Below are 20,965 nucleotides of genomic sequence, written 5' to 3' on the forward strand. Positions count from 1 at the left end.
CTCCGTTTCCCCTGGAGAATGCGGCGTAGAGCTGCCATAAGCGAACACAGGCTGAGGAAGGTAGATGCCAATTTGCTCATTCTCTTGACCCCTGACTTAATGGTTACTGTAAAAACAGAGAGAGAGAAAACTGCTGCCCACAGAGACCATGCAGAATGAACTGTGACACCAGCTGATACAGCTCTGGCTCCATCACTGAGTCAGGTTTGTCTGCCCTTATTATATATTTGATCAATGTTGTCAACAGTTAAAGTCTCACACAGGAGCAGAAGTAGCATGATATAAATGGTTTATTGTGTCTTGAGGTTCGATTCAGGACGTCATTCACAACTGTAACATCCTTCATGATGTCATTCACACCTGTGTCATCCTTCGTGATATCATCAGGGGTTTAACTTTGTGTTCTATTTTTGTGATGGGATTAACAGCCGTGACATCATTCAGGACATGATGTCAATATGAAGTTTATGATGTCATTAACAACTGGGACATCCTCAGGGCATGATGTCACTAGGGGTTTAGCTTTCGGTTGCATGTATTGTATTATTTCATTTTTATTTTCTGCACTAAGGTGGTTTGCCGATCACTGAGGTGGTTTTCCAATCACCAATAAACTCTAAAGAAGAAGAAGACCTCATGAACAATAGTGACCTCATTCAGGTGGGTGCCATTCATATCTCCCATTACAATAATTTGATGATTAAAATAAAACTGCTAATTTTATGTGTTTATGACTTGAATAGTGCTTGTCATGTACTCAATGTACGTGGTATAATATATAATTTAAAGTTTCAAGTTTATTTGTCATGTACACAGTAAAACACAGGTCATACTGAACATTGAAATTCTTTTTGACGTGACAACAACAGCAGCATATTGAAATTGAAATTGAATTTAGTGCAATAAAACGATTGTGCAAAGTACTAAGTGTAAGAGAAAATGGAATAAAGTGCAGACCTGACTATATAATACAGAATTAAAAAATATATATTTAAAAAAAGTATAGTAAGGAAGAAATATAACAGTTAAGTTTGTTGTTTCATTTCAGAGCTAATATACTCAGATCTGGAAAATAGTGCATTATATAGTGAAATGTAATTTTGCTACTGATAAACTACAAAGTCTCTCAAACGAACCCCCCAAAATTGACCACACTAGTTTACTACCACCTACGCCTGCTAGAGGGCGCCAAAATCTCGATCATACAGGTTCCTCGTCGCAAACACAAAAGACATCAGACTGGTTTTCAAATTTATTGTGTTAATTAGTATCTGAAAACATTCTCATAAATAACCACACACTGCCAACGTGCTTACGGAGCCTGCATATTTATTTGTAGAGAGTATCAGACCTTGGTCACAATGTGTCTCCATTCATTAATTGATACGGGCTGATTCATCAGTTATAGCCTGTGAAATAAAACCCTGGAAAATGACGGTGTGCGACTCTTAAATGTTGTTATTCACTCCATTATTCATTAGATATTAACAGAACACCGTGTGTTTTCTTCTACTCGACCCTTTAATGTCGACTCTGGGTTGTAATGTACGCATCTACGGTTGTAAAACGCCAATGTTGATATATAAGTCAATGATCCCAGCTAGGCCGCATTTATTGTTTTCTCAACCAAACCCCCGTTTACGCCCCGCCCAGAAGCGTCTCTGTAATATAACAGACGGCTAACAAAGCCAATGAAACTCCTGAATGCTACCGGCTCGGGGTAGTTTGGACCAATCAGCTTCGGATGTTGTTGTAGGGGGCGTGCTTTCGAGGCTTTCTCTGGCTTGAATGTTAGTTCCTGCTCTTCGCTGGCCGTTTCCTGTAATCGTACAGTGTTGTGAGACGGAGAAAGCCATGTGTGTCGACGCAAAGGTAAATTTAGCACCCCGAAATTATAACTGGGAGACTTGGGGTAGTGGATGGGGTCGTTATTTTCAGGTATTTTTGCTGAAAATTGGATACAGATCAACCGAAACAGTATTGCGGCCTAACCCGTGTCTGAACGTTGACGGGCAATGGTTATTGTGGCACGTTGCTTTGGTTTGGTCCGGTTTGTTGATGAGATTGAGGGAGTCCGGTTGACTGAATGGTTGGTAGTAAATGACAGAGAAGCTTACTAAAGACTTCAAACATCCTCTTTCAACCGTCATTAGTAGCCCAGCTAAACGAGCAATAGCCACAACATGCCTTTTGTAACAGACACATCTTGGTTGGCGGTTGAGGCTAATGCTAGCAGACGGTTTTGTGTGTGTGAGAGAGACGGAGAAGCATCTTAGGTTACCAGCATCAGTACCCTGCTCCTCTTCACTTCACCAACTACTGTTTTCATTCATTCGTTTGTTTCTACTCTTTTGTATCGAGCTAATGAAGGAAAAATAACTCATTTTAAACAAGAAGCTTTTCTGGACAAGCTTCCTAGCTACAGTAAACATGTTAGTAGTTCCTTTACGAGAAGTTGCATGTCGGTTCTCTCCTAGGTTTCCAAATGATTCACTTAGTTGCAACAGTTTTGGGGGTTTGCTTACATTTTCATACTGATAGCCAGCATAATGTTTGCGTAAAAGTTAACAAAAATGCATAAACTTTCTGTATGTTAACGGTCAAAGGTACTCATCTTTCATCTTTCCAAAATGCCCGACCCTCATTTTGACACACCCTTGTGTAGATCAGTATTAGTTGTATAAAATTATCCTTGTGCTTGCTATTTGTTAAGCAGCACTACTTTTATTAATATTAGCATCCTTGTGATTCTGTGCTTAACTGACTCTTCTGTGTTTCTCCTATCTATCTCCATTTCCAGTTATTTGCTTGAACTTTGAGACAAATTGTACAAAGTTTGTTCAGCTTCCATCTCAGAGTTCTCCGGATTTGCCCGTCTCCCTGTGTGGAGGGGGCAAGATGGCAGATCCCATCATGGACCTCTTTGAGGACACACCCCTGTTTAACCTGGACGCCCTACCTGATGACTCCTTCTCCCAGGGCTCCTCAGACCCGGTGGAGGAAGCCCTTAAGCTGGCCCTGGGCCAGGTGGATCCACCAATCGAGTCTGAGCCGACCCCGGAGCTCACAATCACGACGACTGGCCTTGGTGTTCCTGTAGCTGCCCCCATTGTCCAAATCCCCGCCCCAGTTCAAGTCCCCACACAGCAGCCGGTGTCAATAGGTGCCGCTCAGACTGTTTCCATAGCTGTAGCCCCGGTCCAGACCTCCTCTCCTGTTGACACTGTACCTCAAGTTCAGACCCATCCCACTATAGCCATTGCCAGCAACACCAACACTGTCCTGTTCAGCTCACCCCTGACTGTTTCCAGCTCCTCATCCACCACCACTGCCACCACCACACAGCAGCTCACACAGATTACTCACCAGCTCACTCCACAGCAGCTAGCTGCCATCACACAGCAGGCTGGTGGGAAAATTGTCATTCTCAAAAGTCCCCAGGGTCAAGCCCAGGTGCTGCAGACTATATCAGGAGCCACAGGCACGACCGGTGGAAAGGTCATACGTGTGTTGTCTGGCACTCCTTTGAGACCTGGCATGTCAATATTGCAAGGGGGAACAGTCTTGAATCAGTCCAGCCCAGGTCAAGGTCAAGTCAAGGTGGGTGTTGCCGGGGTGCAGAGGCTAGTGCAGTCTGCCAATGGACCAGTAAAACAGGTTCTACTGACCTCCATGCCCCAGCAGGTGCAGCAGACGCAAGGCCAGCATGTTCAAGTCCAGGTTCAACCCCAAACTGCCCAGATCCAGGTCCAGTCACAGGGACAGACTGCTCAGATCCAAGGCCAGGTGCATCTCCAACCAGCCATGCAGGCCCAAACACAGGTCAGTACCACTTACCCTGCCCAGGCTTCTGAGTGTAGTTTGAATTCTGTTTTCATCTGGCCTTAATAATAAATGTAATTCTGTGTTTGGGATTTTAGGGTGGCGAGGCAAAGCGCATCACCCTGGTCCTCCAGCAGCCCTCCCAGGCTGGCACTGTGACAACCCAGGGTACAGCTCAGGTCACACAGGTTCAGACAGCCCAAGGGGGGCAGCAAGGCCAAACAAGACTAGTGCTGGGTCAGCTCCCTGGTGGCAAACTGGTGCTCCAGGGAAGTCAGCTAGCAGCCCTCACTCAGGCCCGGGCTGCAGGCCAGGCTGGAGGGCAGCCCAAAGTGCTCACAATTCAGCTGCAGGTGCAGCAGCAGCCCAATCAGCAAGGAGGGATAAAGGTGAGGGAGAACTATGACTGATTTGGGATTCCCCACTCATTCACATCTGAGTCACATCATTTGCATGTGGTAGTAGAGATTTTCACCGTTGCTTCCCTTTTCTGCGATTTATTATTCTCAGTGCAAATCTTCTCATTTTGTGACTTCTTTTTCTATTCTTCCAGTATCAGCTAGTTTCAGGAGGAGGCACTGCTGGCGGCCCACAAGTACTACAAATCTCACAGGGCCAAGGAGGACAGAGAGTTGCGGTGCCCCTCAAAATGCTTCTGCAGCCTCAGGTAGACCTCCCGAAGTGGACCGTTACTTTATTTCTATACATTTATGAATAGTTTTTCTAAAATTCTCCCTTGTCTTTACTCAGACAAGCTCAGCTGGTGGCACTGGTGGCACAGTCTCTGTGGTGAAGGTGATCAACACTTCAACCGCTGGTTCCTCCACTACCACCACCACTCCATCCCAGGCCATTCGCATCACTAAAGCTCCTGGTGAGCCCGCGTCCGTGAGAAGAGTGGAGATCCTCTGCAAACAGGAGAAGGCCAACCGCATCGTGGCCGAAGCCATCGCTCGGGCCAAAGCACGGGGTGAGAAGAATCTTCCCAGAGTTCTTAATCAGGATGAGCTTCCATCCAACCAAACCTCTACAGACGTGGGGGGCACTATGACTGTGGTGTCTGCAGCTAAGAAAAAGTCCAGTGGAGGAGGCAGTAAAAAGAAAAGTCCTGTAGCCGGAGGAGTTGTATCCAAAACTGGAGGTGGGGCTGAGAAGAAGGGCAAGGTGAAGACTGTAGGAGGAACAGCTTCAGCAGCTGCAGGCACAATGATTCCTGGGTCTGCCAACAAGAGCAAAAGCAAGGCCAAGACCAAGTAAGTTGCTTTGTACACTTCAAGTAGTAGTAGAAATATTTACGACTGTTCTTTTGACGTTTATTCTTTATTTGTATTTCTTCCTGCAGCACCATCACTTTAGTGGGAACAAAGAAAAGAAAGAGAAATGCCTCCTCCGACCACTCGGATGGGGAGCAGAGCCCCGCCTCACCCGCAGCACTGGACGATGACCTGATCACGGTACACACACAGACACACACACACACACACACACACACACACACACACACACACACACACACACACACACACACACACACACACACACGCAGTCTCATAAATAAGAGTGGTAGTTATGTATGGGAAGTTTGCCTGTTGCAGTTTTGCGTGCGATTTTTGCTACATAATTTGTAATCTCGAGCATTCAGTGTACTTGTGCCTCCAAGTTTGAGCCATCGGCTCCCTTTCTGGGATGATGTGCGCCACTGACAGTGTGTTGCTCCAGAATGAAGTGGAAATATTCCCCCGAGCAGGATTTAGAACAGAGCAGTCTAAACTGAAGAAAACATTTTAATGGATGCACAACAACACACAAAAGCTAAAGGATGTTTAATAGCCTTCTTTACAGCCCCCTTCTCTGAATGACAGAGGTACTTTTTTTGTTGAACTGTGCTCCAGTGCCATATTCATTTGCCTACCTAGTGCATAAATTAAACAAACCTAAGCTGAATGAATATGGCAAGGGAGGAGTCGCTGAGCAATACTTAGAGGATCCATTACGTTCAGCAAACACAAGTTTATGTGCAAGCACCAAGTCAGCATGGGGTTTTTGGTAAACATTTTTTTTTAAATGTGTCTGAAATCTACAATCAACAAAATAGATGATAAGGTGGACTTTGAGGTTCCTAGAAAGACAGATCATAGCACAGTAACTGTCCTTACCCAGAGAAAGCATCTTCCCTGTGGGATTGAAAGCCAGGGCACTGAACATGGCTCCCCTAAGTAGCAAGCACCCCTTACCCAGAAATAGAGCTTTAAAGCCAGCGTGAACAGAGAGGTGGTATTTTGGAGTTGAAAGTGGAGATGTTTCAGCCTTCCTTATTGTTGATCGTTTGTTGTGCTACTGTGTGTTGTAACACTTCCTTTTTACTCAGTTTGGTTGATGTGTTTTATGCTGTATGAATCAATAATGAATCGCAGCACGGTTTCCTGCTGAGACATGATGCTGGTTGCGAGACACAAGTCGATCCATGCACTGTTCCCACTTTGCTCTGGCTTTTTTTTATTCCTGGACAAAACTCCCCACTCACTTTAACACGTTATTTAGCACAATAAAATGTCCAGAAATAATTCTTTAGCGACCCAGTTTTCCAGTTGAACACTTGTCAGGCAGAAGAACATTTGGCTCTCCGTGTTGAGGAGCGGCTCAGCGGCAGGGTCATTATGGAATCTTGTCACAAATCCTCTGTGAAAGTGTTATTATAGGGCTCTGTAATTGCTTGCAATCTCATTTGGGGAACCTTGGATCATGTTTTTGTTTCCAGTACGTCTAGTGTGAGCAGTTGAATAAGCCTAATTGTCGCTTTCCATCATCAAAAAGGAAATGATGGTTTGGGTAAATTGAGACGTCCCCTGCCGAATCATCAAGTGGCGATGTTACCATAGGAGTGTTTTAATGCTCCTTGCACAAGATTAGTTAGATGAAACTGTAATTTAGATTAAATTCTACATAACATTATGAAGTGGATTCATTTTCCGCATAAATGCTTTGGGAATATCTTTGCTATTACTTAAATCATTTCACTTTTTTTATACCCAAATTTAACTTACAAATCTTCTTTCCGGCCAGAAGAGGCGCTCCAATCGCGTGGTTAAAAGGAAGAAATACACCGAGGACCTGGACATCAAGATAACAGACGACGAGGACGAGCAAGAAGACGTAGATGTTACAACCACTGCCGCCGCCGTGGCCTCCATCAGCGGAGGGTCAGCGGCACAGCTTAAACAGGAAATGGAGTTGGATGGTGATGGACTGCAAAGCATGCAGTTCTTCGTGGTGAGTGTGTGACTGAGTTACCTCAATCCGAGTGAGGGTGGAATTATAATTCAAAGTAATTGTTCCGGGTTTTGTTTGTCGGTCTCTGAAGTTTTTGTAGTTGTGGTGACACTGTTATCACAAAGGGTTAAATTGGTTGTCCTGACAGCATCTTGGTAAATTCTTATGGTTGTGTAATGAAAGATTTTTGTGTTTACCAGGAAAATCCGAGTGAGGAAGATGCTGCAATTGTAGACAAAGTTCTGTCTCTGAGGTTGGCCAAGAAGGAGGTATGTGTGTTTCATTAATTACTTGAAATAAATGTTGTATTTAATTGTGTCAACCACAGTCTGAAAACATTTTCTTTCATTTAATAGCTGTCTCCCGGCCTCTACGGAACTTCTGAGGAGTTCTTTGTAAAATATAAGAATTAGTAAGTGTCAATATCTTCAGAATCGTCTTTGCCATCATTAGACTTAGGTTGACCGAAGAGAGCTAAAATTTGTCCTCGTCTTCCTTGTGCTCAGTTCCTACCTGCACTGTGAGTGGGCCACGTTGGAGCAGCTTGAGAAGGACAAGAGGATCCATCAGAAGATCAAGAGGTTCAAGACGAAGCACGCCCAGATGAGGCACTTCTTCCAGGAGGTGAGACAGGCTTATGGTTGATCTGTAAAGGCTGAACCGCATCGTATCAGGGATTGATATCTCGGACAAATTGATCAATTAAATACCATCGAAACACGACAGAAACATAGCTTGACCAGCCTCTCACCGTTTGCGTTGAAAGAGATGTTTCATGTTTGGGAGTAACTTTGAAAAACAGTATTTTTTTTTTGTCTTTTTAGAGGCCTCATAAACAATAATCTGTGATTTAAAAAAAACTGATCCAACACATTTTCCGTGAGATTCCTCAGTCGGTCCCCTTGATACACATTCCTGCCAACACTCACATTTAAGAACAGATACTTTGTTCCTTGTCGCACATTTTGTGGCGGTCCTTGCAACAGTGTAGCAGCCTTTTTTCTTTGAATGAATCACCTCCACTGTTTCAGGATAAACCTGTTCCCAGGAAGGTTACGTTTTAATTTCATGGGTCCTGTATGTTCTCATTTTGGTGAATTAAGCGGTTGTACATTGTTGCAAACAGCCTCGCACACTTCCATAAATGTGTATCTAATCCTGTGCTTGTATTCAGGAGGAGGAGCCATTCAACCCAGATTATGTGGAGGTGGACAGGATCCTGGACGAGTCCCACAGTGTGGACAAGGACAACGGCGAGGTAACAGCCGCGGATAATTAGCTGCATTGGGGCTGGAGGATGAAGTGAGGAGCCTGTCGGCATTAAAAATGAGCGTGTGTGTTAATGGATGTTTTCTTTTTCAGCCCGTTATCTATTACCTGGTGAAGTGGTGCTCACTGCCTTACGAAGATGCCACTTGGGAGCTCAAGGAGGATGTAGACGAGGGCAAGGTGGAAGAATTTAGCAAAATACAAAACCGGCAACCTCGCCTTAAGAGAACGGTGAGCAGTGAAACACAAGGTCACGCCGGGCAGTCGTCGACCTCAGTCACTAAACAAGAATTCTATTGGTCAAATGCCTGAGTAACACGGTGAGCTTTATTTCCCGGTATTAAGCCTATCTCTCGTCTCTCCCTCAGGTAAGGCCCACAGCTAGTGCATGGAAGAAGTTGGAAGAGACCAGAGAGTACATTAATGGGAACACACTCAGAGAATACCAGCTAGAAGGAGTCAACTGGCTGCTCTTCAACTGGTATAACAGGTATGTACCACACAAGTTGGGGTCTCTTTAGGAGCGGCAGTATTTTGGGTGTTTTGCATTAGAATGCACATCTTCTAATGTGTTGAATGTTCCCTCTTTCTTGTCTTTCAGGCAAAACTGTATCCTGGCAGATGAGATGGGTTTGGGAAAGACCATCCAGTCGATTGCCCTCCTCTCCGAGGTGTATGATTGTGGAATACAGGGCCCGTTCCTGGTCATCGCTCCCCTCTCCACCATCACCAACTGGGAGAGGGAGTTCTGCACATGGACCCACATGAATGCCATCGTCTACCACGGCAGCCTGGCCAGCCGACAGATGATCCAGCAATACGAAATGTATTGCAAGGATGATAAGGTGGGGGTCTTTAAAGTGGTTAGATCGATACACACAGCTTTACTTTGATGCCTTTTTTAAAAATGCATCGCACAGCACTCAAAATCAAACTTGGCTTTCTGTCCACAGGAACACTTGATCCCAGGTGCATACAAGTTTGACGCCCTCATCACAACCTTTGAGATGGTGTTGTCTGACTGCCCAGAGCTGAGGGAGATCTCCTGGCGCTGCGTGATCATTGATGAGGCTCACCGTCTCAAGAATCGCAACTGCAAGCTACTGGACAGCCTGAAGATGTTGGATCTGGTGAGTTGACTGCAGCTAAATGTTTATTACGGATCACAGAAGTTTGCTTTAATACTTTTATTTTTAATTTTCTATGATACAGCATTCCTTATTTTGTTATCGTCCTTCTCTTCCTCCTGACCCTTCTCTGTTTTCAATGTATTGTCTCCTTATGTTTTTCATATCTTCTGCCTTATTTCTTGCCCTGTCTGTCTGTTGTTCCTTCTGTCTCACCACTCAACCTCTCCTCGACTGCCTGTCTCTCACATCTTGCCTTTTGTATGTGTTTTTCCAGGAACACAAGGTGCTGTTGACAGGCACGCCTCTCCAAAACACTGTGGAAGAACTCTTCAGTCTGCTTCATTTCCTGGAGCCAGCCCAGTTCCCCTCAGAGACTGAATTTCTCAGAGACTTCGGAGACCTCAAAACAGAGGAACAGGTGGGAAACGAGCACTGATTTCACTACGGACACACCTTAAATGCAGATGCACAGATTCTCCCCTTCTATCTCTATACATTACTCCTTTTATTAGCCTTTCATTAACACGTGTTTTTCTGGTTCTTCAGGTACAAAAACTACAGGCCATCTTGAAACCCATGATGTTACGAAGGCTCAAAGAAGACGTAGAGAAGAACCTGGCACCCAAACAGGAGACCATCATTGAGGTTAGTGAGGTTATTCCAGTCTGGGATTTTTAACACACATCAGCCGATTTGTTAAACCAACCAAACATCACAAAGCAAGCTACACAGTGAGCTGTAACGTCTGACCGACCTCTCTTCCAGGTTGAATTGACAGATGTCCAGAAGAAATATTACCGGGCCATTCTGGAGCGGAACTTCAGCTTCCTCAGCTTAGGGGCCCACAGTAACAGTAACGTCCCCAACCTGCTGAACACTATGATGGAGCTGCGCAAGTGCTGCAACCACCCCTACCTCATAACCGGTAAGGCTCCTCAGTGTTAAGTCCTCCTCAAGCAGCAATCATAACTAAATGGTGTTGACCGTGAGCTCCTTTCCTAGTATGAAGTCTGCATTATGTCATTATCATGTAAAAGAATCTTGAGTTTGCCTGTTCTCCCAGTGTCTGCATTGGTTTCCTCCCATGTTCTCCAGTTTCAGTTCACACCGTTAGAACACAGCTTATTACTCCTGCCTCTGCTCTGTGCCATTGGTCTCAGGACACCACACTGGCCTTATGCTGCTACTAATGGTCAGGATGGCTCAAATGCAGAGGATTTACTTTGTGTTCACAGTGGCGAAGATGAGCCGTCTATGGCCACAACACATTTCTCAGCCCAGAAAACAGACAAATATTTCTCGAAGCTGCTCTGTCTGTTGTAATTTTGATTTAGGTGGTAAACAGTTAAAGTGTAGCATCATGTTGTAAAAGCGCAGTGGTGTGCAGTGCCCAAGGTCGTGCTCACCACTCTCCATAGGAACACACACAAGCATTTTATGACACATTGTTACTCATGTTACAAACACTGGGACGTCACCTGAGCTGTTAGTTTAAGGCTTAGTTTATATGATGTTGGTGATATTGGACATAATGCTGTGTGCCATGAGTCAAATCATAGACTTAGTTAAAGAAATGTACATTGGAACGTTCTGAAGCAATCCTCTTTATGTAGAAAAATTTACACAGGCTGAATTTTCTCTCTCTCTCTCTCTCTCTTTCTCTCTCTTGTGCAGGTGCGGAGGAGAAGATAGTGGCAGAATTGCGCGAGGTGTACGACCCAATGGCCTCTGACTTCCATCTACAGGCACTAATTAGGTCTGCGGGTAAACTGGTGCTACTGGACAAGCTGCTGCCGCGCCTTAAGGCTGGCGGCCACAAAGTGCTCATCTTCTCCCAGATGGTGCGCTGCTTAGACATCCTGGAGGACTACCTCATCAACAAGAGGTACGAGGCTCGAGATTACAATGCATCAGGGAAATTACAAGCTCTGCAGGTGCTGTTTGTGGCCTCGTCTGGCCTTCGGTCTCTCACTTGAAACAATGTTAACAGTTCAAAAGGGAGTAGACAAAACATGTTGAAGACACAAGTTGCAAAAGTTGCTATTCCTATCAGTATGTGTCAAGCGTTTGACTTTACTTTACTTTCTTCCCAGATACCTTTATGAACGTATCGATGGCAGAGTACGTGGAAATTTACGCCAGGCTGCTATTGATCGCTTCAGCAAGCCTGACTCAGACCGCTTTGTCTTCCTGCTGTGCACCCGTGCCGGTGGTCTGGGTATTAACCTCACTGCTGCTGACACTTGTGTTATATTTGACTCAGACTGGAACCCACAGAATGACCTGCAGGTACAATAATGTTTCAAGTCATTTGATATAAAGTTGAATCACAGACGTGTGTATTTTTTTTACCGACTCATTGATATGTAATATCACGTTAAGATACTCTTTCTGAACTCCGAATGCCATTTTCTTGTACCCACTCCAGGCCCAAGCGCGATGCCATCGTATCGGCCAGTCGAAGGCGGTGAAGGTCTATCGCCTCATCACCAGGAACTCTTATGAAAGAGAGATGTTGGATAAGGCCAGTCTGAAGCTCGGTCTGGACCGTGCAGTGCTGCAGAGCATGAGTGGCAACAAGGAAAGCAGCGTCAACGGGGTAAGACGAGCCCAGCGCTTCAACAAAGAAATAAGGCTCACTTGTTTCGACTAAAAATATCTGGATTTTTGAACTTTAGGGTGGATTAATGTTTAATCATGTTTGTCATTCCATGTCACCTTCAACAGGTCCAGCAGTTCTCCAAAAAGGAGATTGAGGATTTGCTGAGGAAAGGCGCTTATGCTGCAATTATGGACGAAAATGATGAGGGAAGTCGCTTCTGTGAGGAAGACATTGACCAGATCCTCCAGCGTAGGGCCACTACCATCACTATAGAGAGCGAGGGCAAGGGCTCCACATTCTCCAAGGCCAGCTTCGTGGCCTCTGAGAACCGCAATGACATTGCCCTGGATGACCCAGAGTTCTGGGAGAAGTGGGCCAAGAAAGCCGATATAGACATGGACTCCATTAACCGCAAGGTAATGACGATTGGTTAAAAAACAGATTTTCTGAAGGTCAATCTGACTCAACAACAGACTAACACAGGAGGATATGTATTGTTTATCAACCCATAAGTACATCTGTTACCTCTCTCTCCTCACAGAACACCCTTGTGATCGACACACCCAGAGTACGCAAGCAGACCCGTCAGTACTCCACATTGAGAGGGGAAGGCGGGGAACTGTCTGATCCAGACAGCGACGAGGAGTATCCACCCGCAAACTCCAGGCAGTCGCGTTCTTCGCGACGCTCAGATCGCCATAGCGGAGGGGGCTACGGACGCACTGATTGTTTCCGTGTGGAGAAACATCTACTTGTTTATGGGTAGGTGATGTTTAATACCAAGCTTTGTTCTTGCACAGTACTTGTAGTTAAATTAAGCAACCTTTATCTTATTTCTCACCGTTTTTGTCGTCTGCAGTTGGGGTCGCTGGAAAGACATTCTGTCACATGCCAGATGTAAGCGCCGTCTGAGTGAGCGCGATGTGGAAACCATTTGCCGTGTCATTCTGGTCTTCTGCCTGCTGCACTACCGCGGAGATGAAAACATCAAGAGTTTCATCTGGGAGCTCATCACGCCGCCAGAGAATGGACGCGAGCCCCAGACGTTACTCAACCACTCTGGTAGGGAAACGCACTCGCATAGTTTAAACTGCACATGCCTGAGAGAATTATCAATGGGCGCACAGAACAAAACTGGATGATTGTCTTAAGTGCTTTATTGCATTTGTACGGCTTGTAAAGCATTACTAATGACCGGTGATGTTCCTTCTCCTCGTAGGCCTGTCCATTCCTGTGCCAAGAGGCAGGAAGGGTAAGAGGGTAAAGGCCCAAAGTACATTTGATGTCCAGAAGGTTGAGTGGATCCGCAAGTACAATCCCGACACCTTGCTGCTTGACGACAGCTACCGCAAACACCTCAAGCACCAATGCAACAAGTTAGTAGAGCTCTTTTAGCTTTGTCATTGTGTATATCTGCCTGCATCCATTTCTCAACCCGTAAAACATCTCTTCTCCTCCGTTTTAGGGTGTTGCTGAGGGTGCGGATGCTCTACTACCTGAAACAGGAGGTGATTGGTGAACACGCAGACTCTGTCCTTAAAGGAGCCAACATCAGGTATTGGATATAGCCCATTCTGCAGGGTGTCAGGTACTGAAATTCATTGTTCCAACATAATAACTTGAAGCTGCTTCTTTTTCAGGGAAGTGGACATCTGGATGCCTGAGATGGAACAACAGGAAGTGCCTGCTGGATGGTGGGACATGGAGGCAGACCGCGCTCTGCTTGCTGGTGTATTCAAACATGGTCAGTGGTCTGAGTGTTTGGAACATTGTAGTGAATAGAGCTCATGCATGCTCCAGCTGTTTCTAATACTGTATGTGCCGGACTAATCCAGCTGTCCACTTAAAATCTGGAACTCGTCAGTGCCAAAGACTTACAGTAACCTTGACTGTGTTTGTTTGGCAGGCTATGAGATGTACACCACCATGCGCGCTGATCCCTGTTTCTGTTTTGTGGAGCGAGTGGGTCGGCCTGACGATAAGGCCATTGATGCCGAGCAGCAAACTGGTGATGCCGAGCTGGGAGATGAGTGAGTGATGGTCTATTTAAGTTAGCCATTTCCCTTTACAGTAAAGTCCTCTCCTCACATTCAGACTTCTATGTGTTTCTATTTTAGTCTTGTAGAGTCCATTGTGAATTTAACTGCTTTGCACCTTTTCTACCTGAAAGACTGAAATCAACCTTCATCGACAGAATTGGGACGCCTGAATGAAGTCTTAGAAATGTCATATTTGTTCTCCTGCTTGATGGTGCTTTGTTTGTGTTTGTTTGTGCAGTCCCGAGTATGATAAGTACTCAGAGGACCCAGAGTTTAAGCCTGCATCGAGACACACCAAAGATCTTTATGAGGAGGTAGGACTCTGAAGCATTTTCAGTCCAGGTTTCTGTCAGCACTTGAGTGTCTGTTTACAAAAGGTTTTGGTGAATATTTCTTTAGCCGATCTGAAAGTAGACATTGCTCTGGCTAATGCCCCTTAAATACAATATAGAAAGCAAGAGGTTTGGTTTCAGACACTGTCTTAAGTTAATTGCCCTGTTGTTGTCTTCCAGTCTGACGCAATTAACATGGACGAAGAGATTTCTGTTGAAGACAAGTCGGGACCAATGCCCATGGAGAGCTTGTCTAGCCAGAGCGGCGCATGTGACTGGCCCTCCAGTTCATCACTTACAGCACGACTACGGCGGCTGATCACAGCTTACCAACGCAGCTACAGACAGGAGCAGCTGAAGATTGAAGCTGAGGCAAAGGGCGATCGCAGGCGCAGGAGGTGCGAGCAGGCCAGCAAGCTGAAGGAGATTGCACGGCAGGAGCGCCAGCAGAGGTTTGCTCACACACTGAAGACTGATGGTTTCATCTTAAACTAAACCAATCTACAGATAGGAAAATGTACTTAAGGTATTGTAGTAATCCTGGTTTAACATCATGTTTGCTTCCTGCCTTGCACCCAGGTGGACCAGAAGGGAGGAGTGTGACTTCTACCGAGTGGTGTCAACATTCGGGGTGGAGAAGATAAAGAAAGAACCCGATCTTTCTGAGAGCACAGACCCTGAGTTTAATTGGACCCGCTTCCGTACATTTGCTCGCCTGGACAAGAAAACGGACGAGAGCCTGAGTCGATACTTCCGCTCCTTTGTTTCAATGTGCCGCAGGGTTTGCCACCTGCGTTCAGGCCGTGAAGGTAAATACTCCCACTGAGGATTCCTAGATGTATAGCACAAGAAGTTGAGTTTTAAGTCCAAGCAGAGACATTTTGTGTGTGATGGCTGGTAAATAAATGGTGCTCTTGGGTTGACAGACCACACTCTTGATATCTGATAGGATTGTCTCCCAGAACTTAATTTCTGCTCACCCAAAGGTGCTGACAGTTGAACAAACGCATGGGATTATTTTGACCATAGTGAAGTGAATCTACAAAGAAAAAGCTTTTAACATCTTTGTTCTTATCTTTCTCAGATCAATTGGAGGCTTCCCAGACTGTGGCCCCCATAACTGAGGAGCGTGCGTCCCGTACCCTTTACCGCATCGGCCTCCTGCGTCGCCTCCGCGAGCGAGTCCTGCCCCACACCTCCCTGGAGGAGCGGCTGACTCTGGCCCCACTTAGCTCAGAGCTGCCCACGTGGTGGAGCATGCCGGACCACGATCGACAGCTGATGCTGGGAGCTTCAGTGCACGGTGTCAGTCGCACTGAGCTCTCCATCTTTCCAGACACACAGTTTTCCTTTACCCAGTGCCGTGATGAGTTCATCCAGAACCAGCAGGCCTTGCCCCCTCCGGCACCCCAGCCACCCTTCCTCATGCCGCTTAGTCAACTAAAGACTGAGGGGGAGGGACCTAGTGTGAAGGAGGAGGGACTTGTGGAGTCCCACTTGCTAGGAGGAGACATCAGTGCTGAGCTCCAGAGTACAGCCTTACAGCATCATGATGCCAAAGTGCGAGGGCAGGACTGGAACTACAAGAAGAACAGAGGGAGGACAGACAGATCAGAGGGAGAAGGAAGAAAGGGAGGGGGTGAAGGAGGATCTGATTCCGATTCTGATTCCGATTCAGGCTCATCTTCATCCGAACGATCAGGCAGCAGTGATGACAGTGGAGAGAGTGAGGAAGAGGGGGTGGGAGGTAAGTCTGCAGTTTAAGGAAAAAAAGAGTTATATGCCGGCAAACAAAAAAGAATTAACTCAAATTTCCTTTTTCCATGTTTTTTCTCAGCAGGTTTGAAGATGTGTGATGGGGATGAAGATAATAGTTTACTTTCTATGGCTCCATCTCAAGATGGCATTCCACCTCCTGATCCTCTCAGACTTGAGTGGCCCAAGGTAAGAATGAACCATAATAATAATGTTTAGTTCAGGCCACGGTTAGATCTGAGGAATATTAATTTGGTTTTGTTGAATCATGTCAGATAGAAGGAATTTTTCAGAAGCTAACTAGTTGTGATGGTTTGAAGGTCCTAATCATTAGGAATCAGGTGTTTATGTTCAACTCATTGCTTTAAATGTGGAGGAATGTAATTATCTAAATGTTAAATCAAGGCCAATTCTAAATTATTGCCTGTTCTAAATTATTTGAAGGTTAAGTTGTTGGGGCTGACCACTGCTTTTTACATTTTGCATACTCATTTGTTACATTGCATGTCTTCTTTCTATTGCACTGGGTTGTGAATATCATACAAATAGAATACTATGAATAGCGATGTTGTATTGGAGAAGGAGTCACCTTCACTCCCTCCGGTGACTGGAAAACAAGCTGGAGTATTTCAGTGGTTATTATCACTGTAAACACTGAAGGTCATCATGTATTGCACACAGCTGAGTCTGTTTTTGTGTGGTTGGCAACACTTGACATGTTGTGCACCGCTGGAAACGATCCATAATTGGCTCCCAGCCCTACATGATGCAGTGTGTTCTCTAGTGTTTTCTAGTCGCAGCTCATCTTTACAAAGACAAAAAAATGGAATCCATAGATTGTCTGGGTTATAAAACTCTGCATTTTGCAACATGTGTTACTACAGCCAGTCTTTAGTCTTATTACTGGTAGTGATTACAACAGTTTTGGCATCAGAACAGTCAAATACTTGTTCAGCAGCCAATCCTTCAAACCGAACACGGGGCCAGACTTGGATCATGCTTTGGCCAATTGTTGCTGCAAGTGTGAATTGCTTTGTTCTTAATGTAATGTAAATGAGCACAAACATTTAAATACATTCAGCACTTACATTTATTTATGTTTTTACACAGAGATTGTGCAGGAACCTCCTACTTGCTAAATGAATGAATGACTGATTTACCCTTCTCATCATCTTCTCAGGACCGAGTGTTGATCAACCGTCTGGACAGCTTGTGTACGCTGGTCCTGACAGGCCAGTGGCCCTCAGGGCGCCGCTACGTCACTGAGGCTCAACTACATCCGGCTCTGGAGCTGGGTGGAGACGAGCTGGCCTACTCCAGGATGATGCGCAAAGCGAGCGGCACACCCGGTGTCCCAGGGGCAGATGGAGAAGATGGAGAGTTTACAGTCAAACTCCTTAAGGTGAGAATATGTTGGAGAAACAATTGGGGGGCGGGGGGATTATAGACCGTGGCAACATTGTGAGGGGGGTGAGACCTTTATGACGTTTGACTTTTAGGCATCGGAGCGTAAAATTGACATTTCATTCATTTAAGAGTTCTCAGTTGTATAACTATTCATCCTTACACTCTGGAGGAAAAGGAGAGTATGTAAGAAGCTTCATTAAGTCCTCATCTGAGTATTTTAAAACTTGCAGTGTGACGTTGGAATGAGTCCGGAAGAAATATGTATCCAAATGCCAAAGGAAACGGGAAAATCAATTTAGTCCAATATAGCTGATGAAATTCTGTGAAATATGGAGACGTTCATTTAAAATTCTGTGTGGAGTCGTTATTGCATCTTCACAGCCAAATATCACAAAAGAGTGTGACATGGTTCAGAGTTTAAACTAAAATGGAGGCAATAGAACTCATTCTTAGTTGATGTCTAAGATGCCCTTTTGTCTGTAACCCTGCCAGGAGGAGGGGCTGAAGCTGACCTTCTCTAAGCAGGCCCTGATGCCCAATGGGTCAGGTGGAGAGAGCAGCCGCAAGAAGCGCAAGGATCAAGAGGTACATGTACGTATAAGGTTAACATATAAAGCACATAGACACAAAACAAAATGGCATCAGATTTGAGTTGCTAACCTTGGTTCAATATCTGCGCCTCTACTAGTTATCAGACCATGAAGGAAGCATGGACCCACTGGATCGTACTCCCCGGCGCAGGGATCCTCCCACCTGGCTGAAGGAGAACCCTGATTATGAGGTGGAGGGAGACATGCTGGAGGTAAATACACAATAAATAAGTTATGAAATGGAACCCCCCCCAGACACACACACACTGATAATGTTGCCACAGAGATGTTTCAGTTTAAAATGGGACTGATATCATCTTAATACAGTGAAATCGTCTTACAGAAGCGTTTTAACGTTTGCCAGGGCAGTTTCCTTGTTTCTGACTTGTTTCTCTTTCATCCATTATTTGTCTCGTCTTCTCAGCTTCTTGTGAACAGAAGCAAGAGGAAGAGGAGGAGGAGGAGGGCAGACAAAGCCCTGACGGGCAGTGAGAAGGTGAAGATCATTAACATGAGGACTGGAAAGAAGGTGAGACATACCTGGCTTCATGTATCCCAACCCCCTCACTTTGATGTGACCGTGTCATTCCTAACAAACAAACATTTCTCCCCTTTAGGTCGGTGCTTCATTTAGTCCAATGCTGCAAGACCTGCGGGAGTACATGGAGGAGAACCTCGACTGTGCCGTCGCACCCGAGTGGTCTGACACTGTTCGGAATTCTGTAAGTATCACAAATCTCTGCTCTTGGGAAAGCATGGGGATTGTTCACACTGAGTTAAGGCCTGGGTTCACCTCCTGAGAGCAGCACCTCTGACTTGGTCACGTGCTCCTATGGACCCAGTTGGCCTGGTCTGTGGCTGGGACACTGGCAGAGAGATCTTGTTTTTGTCAACGCACCAGCGACTCCTACAGGGCAGGTGGGGCACCTGCATGGAGCTCTTCCAGACCTGGTGGCAATACCGTGAGCTTCTGACAACAAGGATCCTTCTCTCTGTTGTCTCTCTCTGTCTAAGTTCAGGCCACCGAACAACTGACTTTGTTTCTTCCCCATGGTAGAGATTTTAATATCTGGTTTGTTTTTCTCCCAGGGCTATCTGCCTGAGACCCTCTTCCATCGGCTGCTGTCCGAACACTCGGAGATCCCGAAGAAAAGCCGACGCCGCCATCACCACCATCATCACCACCACCACGCTCCAGAGCCCACCCATGAAGAAGTCCACATAGACGGAGTTGAAGAAACTCTGGTGTCAGACGGCGCCTACATGATGGACGAGGAGGACCTGGAGAGCTCCCATCACTTCCTCACCAGTCCGGACTTCGATGTTAAAATGGAGGGCGGCGACAGCCTGTCCCAAGGAGACTATGACAGCTCTGATCAAGAAGCCCTATTGGACGATGTCATCATACCACAAAAGGACTCCGACTCCTCATCTAGCTCAGATGATTGACTGGCTCTAACTCCACCAATGAATTTGACTTCATCCCCTTAAAAATAAACCATTCTGTTCCTCATCATTTATTTTTACAGATTCCTGTATCAAGGATGGATGTGTTATTTCTGTTTCTACTTTTATTCGTTTATTTTATAAAGTAATTATTCCAGGAAAGGATCAGGTTTGCACCCATCTTTATTTTCATTGAGAATTATGCTTTTCTCCTTGATCGTCCTCTCCTCTGACAAAAATGGCAAATGCTGAGACTTCTCACTTGTCATTCTCCTCCTCTTCCTCCAAATCTATGAATACCCATCACATTCCCAGCCGTGACCAAACGGGGACCCCTGCTGTACAAACAAACCCTTTTCTTATCAAATAACCTCAATGCTGGTCCTCTGGCACTACATGAAACTGGACTTGTGTACTGAGCAGAGCCTGCATCCATACCCCCACAATCCCCAAATATGTTTGGCCACAACACGTGTCCAGATGCTCTGTGAACTAAAAAGGGGTCCAGTGTGTGTGGATGTACTGTTTTTGTTTTCGCTCAAGGGGAGGGGAGGGGGGGGATGAAGTACCGTATTAGTTACTGATGCAGTGCTAATGAGATGGGTGTATTGTATAATGTAGAGCTGGTCAGTTGTGTACTATGGTGCGAAGATGACAGCAATGAGTTACTATTCTTGTTTTATGATCTGACTGTATCTGTGATATGAATAACAGCAATCTACATTGAAAACAACTGTGTCATCTAGACTATTGTATTGTTGTGACCTTTGCTTCTGTTATGCATCTGATGATGATAAAAGCCTAAATGTATCAATGAATGTTAGAAGTCGCATTAGCAATCTTAGAGATCCCCCCACGGCACTGTCTACTATGTACTGAAGCTTCTCTTTAGATTCATCACTCGGTAACATCTTCATCAAAAATCCTAGTTTGGTCAAAGAGAGAGGAGCAAGAAGTAAGCGGTCTCCTCTGCTGACTGTTGTTCATTAGGTGTTAAAGCTATGGTATGTAACGTTCAGAATTTTCCAAAATCATCATCATCATCCTGCTAGGATTCCATACATGAAGTGCTCTTTGAAAAAAATGTCTCATTACCACTTCCTCTTGTCTTGGTAGAATCTGATGTAGGCAAAACATTTGAACCCAGAAATTACCATTTCTAACAAGAGGAATCACTACCTCTATTAGTCGTGTCTGCTGTTCTCAGGTGGAAGGAATTGTGGCGGCAGGACTGTGTTGCAGGTCAGAAGGAGGAGGGAGTCCATCAGTTTTCACCCACTGAATCTCAAAAACAAAAGTTTTT

At 45.4% G+C, this 20,965-nt stretch overlaps 1 protein-coding gene across 7 annotated transcripts; it reads left to right on the forward strand.

Moving 5' to 3' along the window:
• Positions 1-1,793: 1,793 nt before the first annotated feature.
• chd8 (chromodomain helicase DNA binding protein 8) lies at positions 1,794-20,730 on the forward strand. 7 transcript variants are annotated; one of them, XM_076162135.1, is made up of 40 exons: positions 1,794-1,872; positions 2,801-3,822; positions 3,921-4,211; positions 4,376-4,489; positions 4,573-4,792; positions 4,889-5,075; positions 5,165-5,276; positions 6,886-7,092; positions 7,293-7,361; positions 7,449-7,504; positions 7,599-7,716; positions 8,267-8,350; positions 8,455-8,592; positions 8,730-8,851; positions 8,963-9,206; positions 9,315-9,491; positions 9,766-9,909; positions 10,038-10,136; positions 10,257-10,416; positions 11,166-11,376; positions 11,585-11,780; positions 11,920-12,090; positions 12,219-12,509; positions 12,635-12,855; positions 12,953-13,155; positions 13,313-13,469; positions 13,559-13,648; positions 13,734-13,837; positions 14,000-14,123; positions 14,371-14,446; positions 14,645-14,916; positions 15,044-15,273; positions 15,549-16,211; positions 16,302-16,408; positions 17,400-17,621; positions 18,119-18,217; positions 18,315-18,428; positions 18,641-18,745; positions 18,834-18,938; positions 19,306-20,730. In XM_076162135.1, exons 2-40 carry the CDS (start codon positions 2,899-2,901, stop codon positions 19,663-19,665), a joined length of 7,587 nt encoding a protein of 2,528 aa, XP_076018250.1. In that variant the 5' UTR covers positions 1,794-1,872; positions 2,801-2,898; the 3' UTR covers positions 19,666-20,730. The 7 variants fall into 7 exon arrangements, with proteins under 7 accessions (XP_076018250.1, XP_076018247.1, XP_076018248.1 ...); XM_076162132.1 differs by having other exon boundaries at positions 2,801-3,600; positions 3,682-3,822; positions 4,573-5,075; XM_076162133.1 differs by having other exon boundaries at positions 2,801-3,600; positions 3,685-3,822; positions 4,573-5,075.
• Positions 20,731-20,965: the final 235 nt, after the last annotated feature.

The sequence above is a fragment of the Genypterus blacodes genome, unplaced genomic scaffold, assembly GCF_046128005.1.
Source record: "Genypterus blacodes isolate CSIRO-AG114 ecotype Tasmania unplaced genomic scaffold, CSIRO-AGI_Gbla_v1 ptg000120l_1, whole genome shotgun sequence".
In the NCBI taxonomy this organism is placed as follows: Eukaryota; Metazoa; Chordata; class Actinopteri; order Ophidiiformes; family Ophidiidae; genus Genypterus; species Genypterus blacodes.

Coding starts and splice junctions, on each gene's coding strand:
- chd8 (XM_076162128.1), top strand. CDS start 2,899: ATGGCAGATCCCATCATGGACCTCTTTGAGGACACACCCCTGTTTAAC. Junction 5,076..5,164: donor AAAAGCAAGGCCAAGACCAA/GTAAGTTGCTTT, acceptor TTCTTCCTGCAG/CACCATCACTTTAGTGGGAA. Junction 18,218..18,314: donor GCAAGGATCAAGAGGTACAT/GTACGTATAAGG, acceptor CGCCTCTACTAG/TTATCAGACCATGAAGGAAG.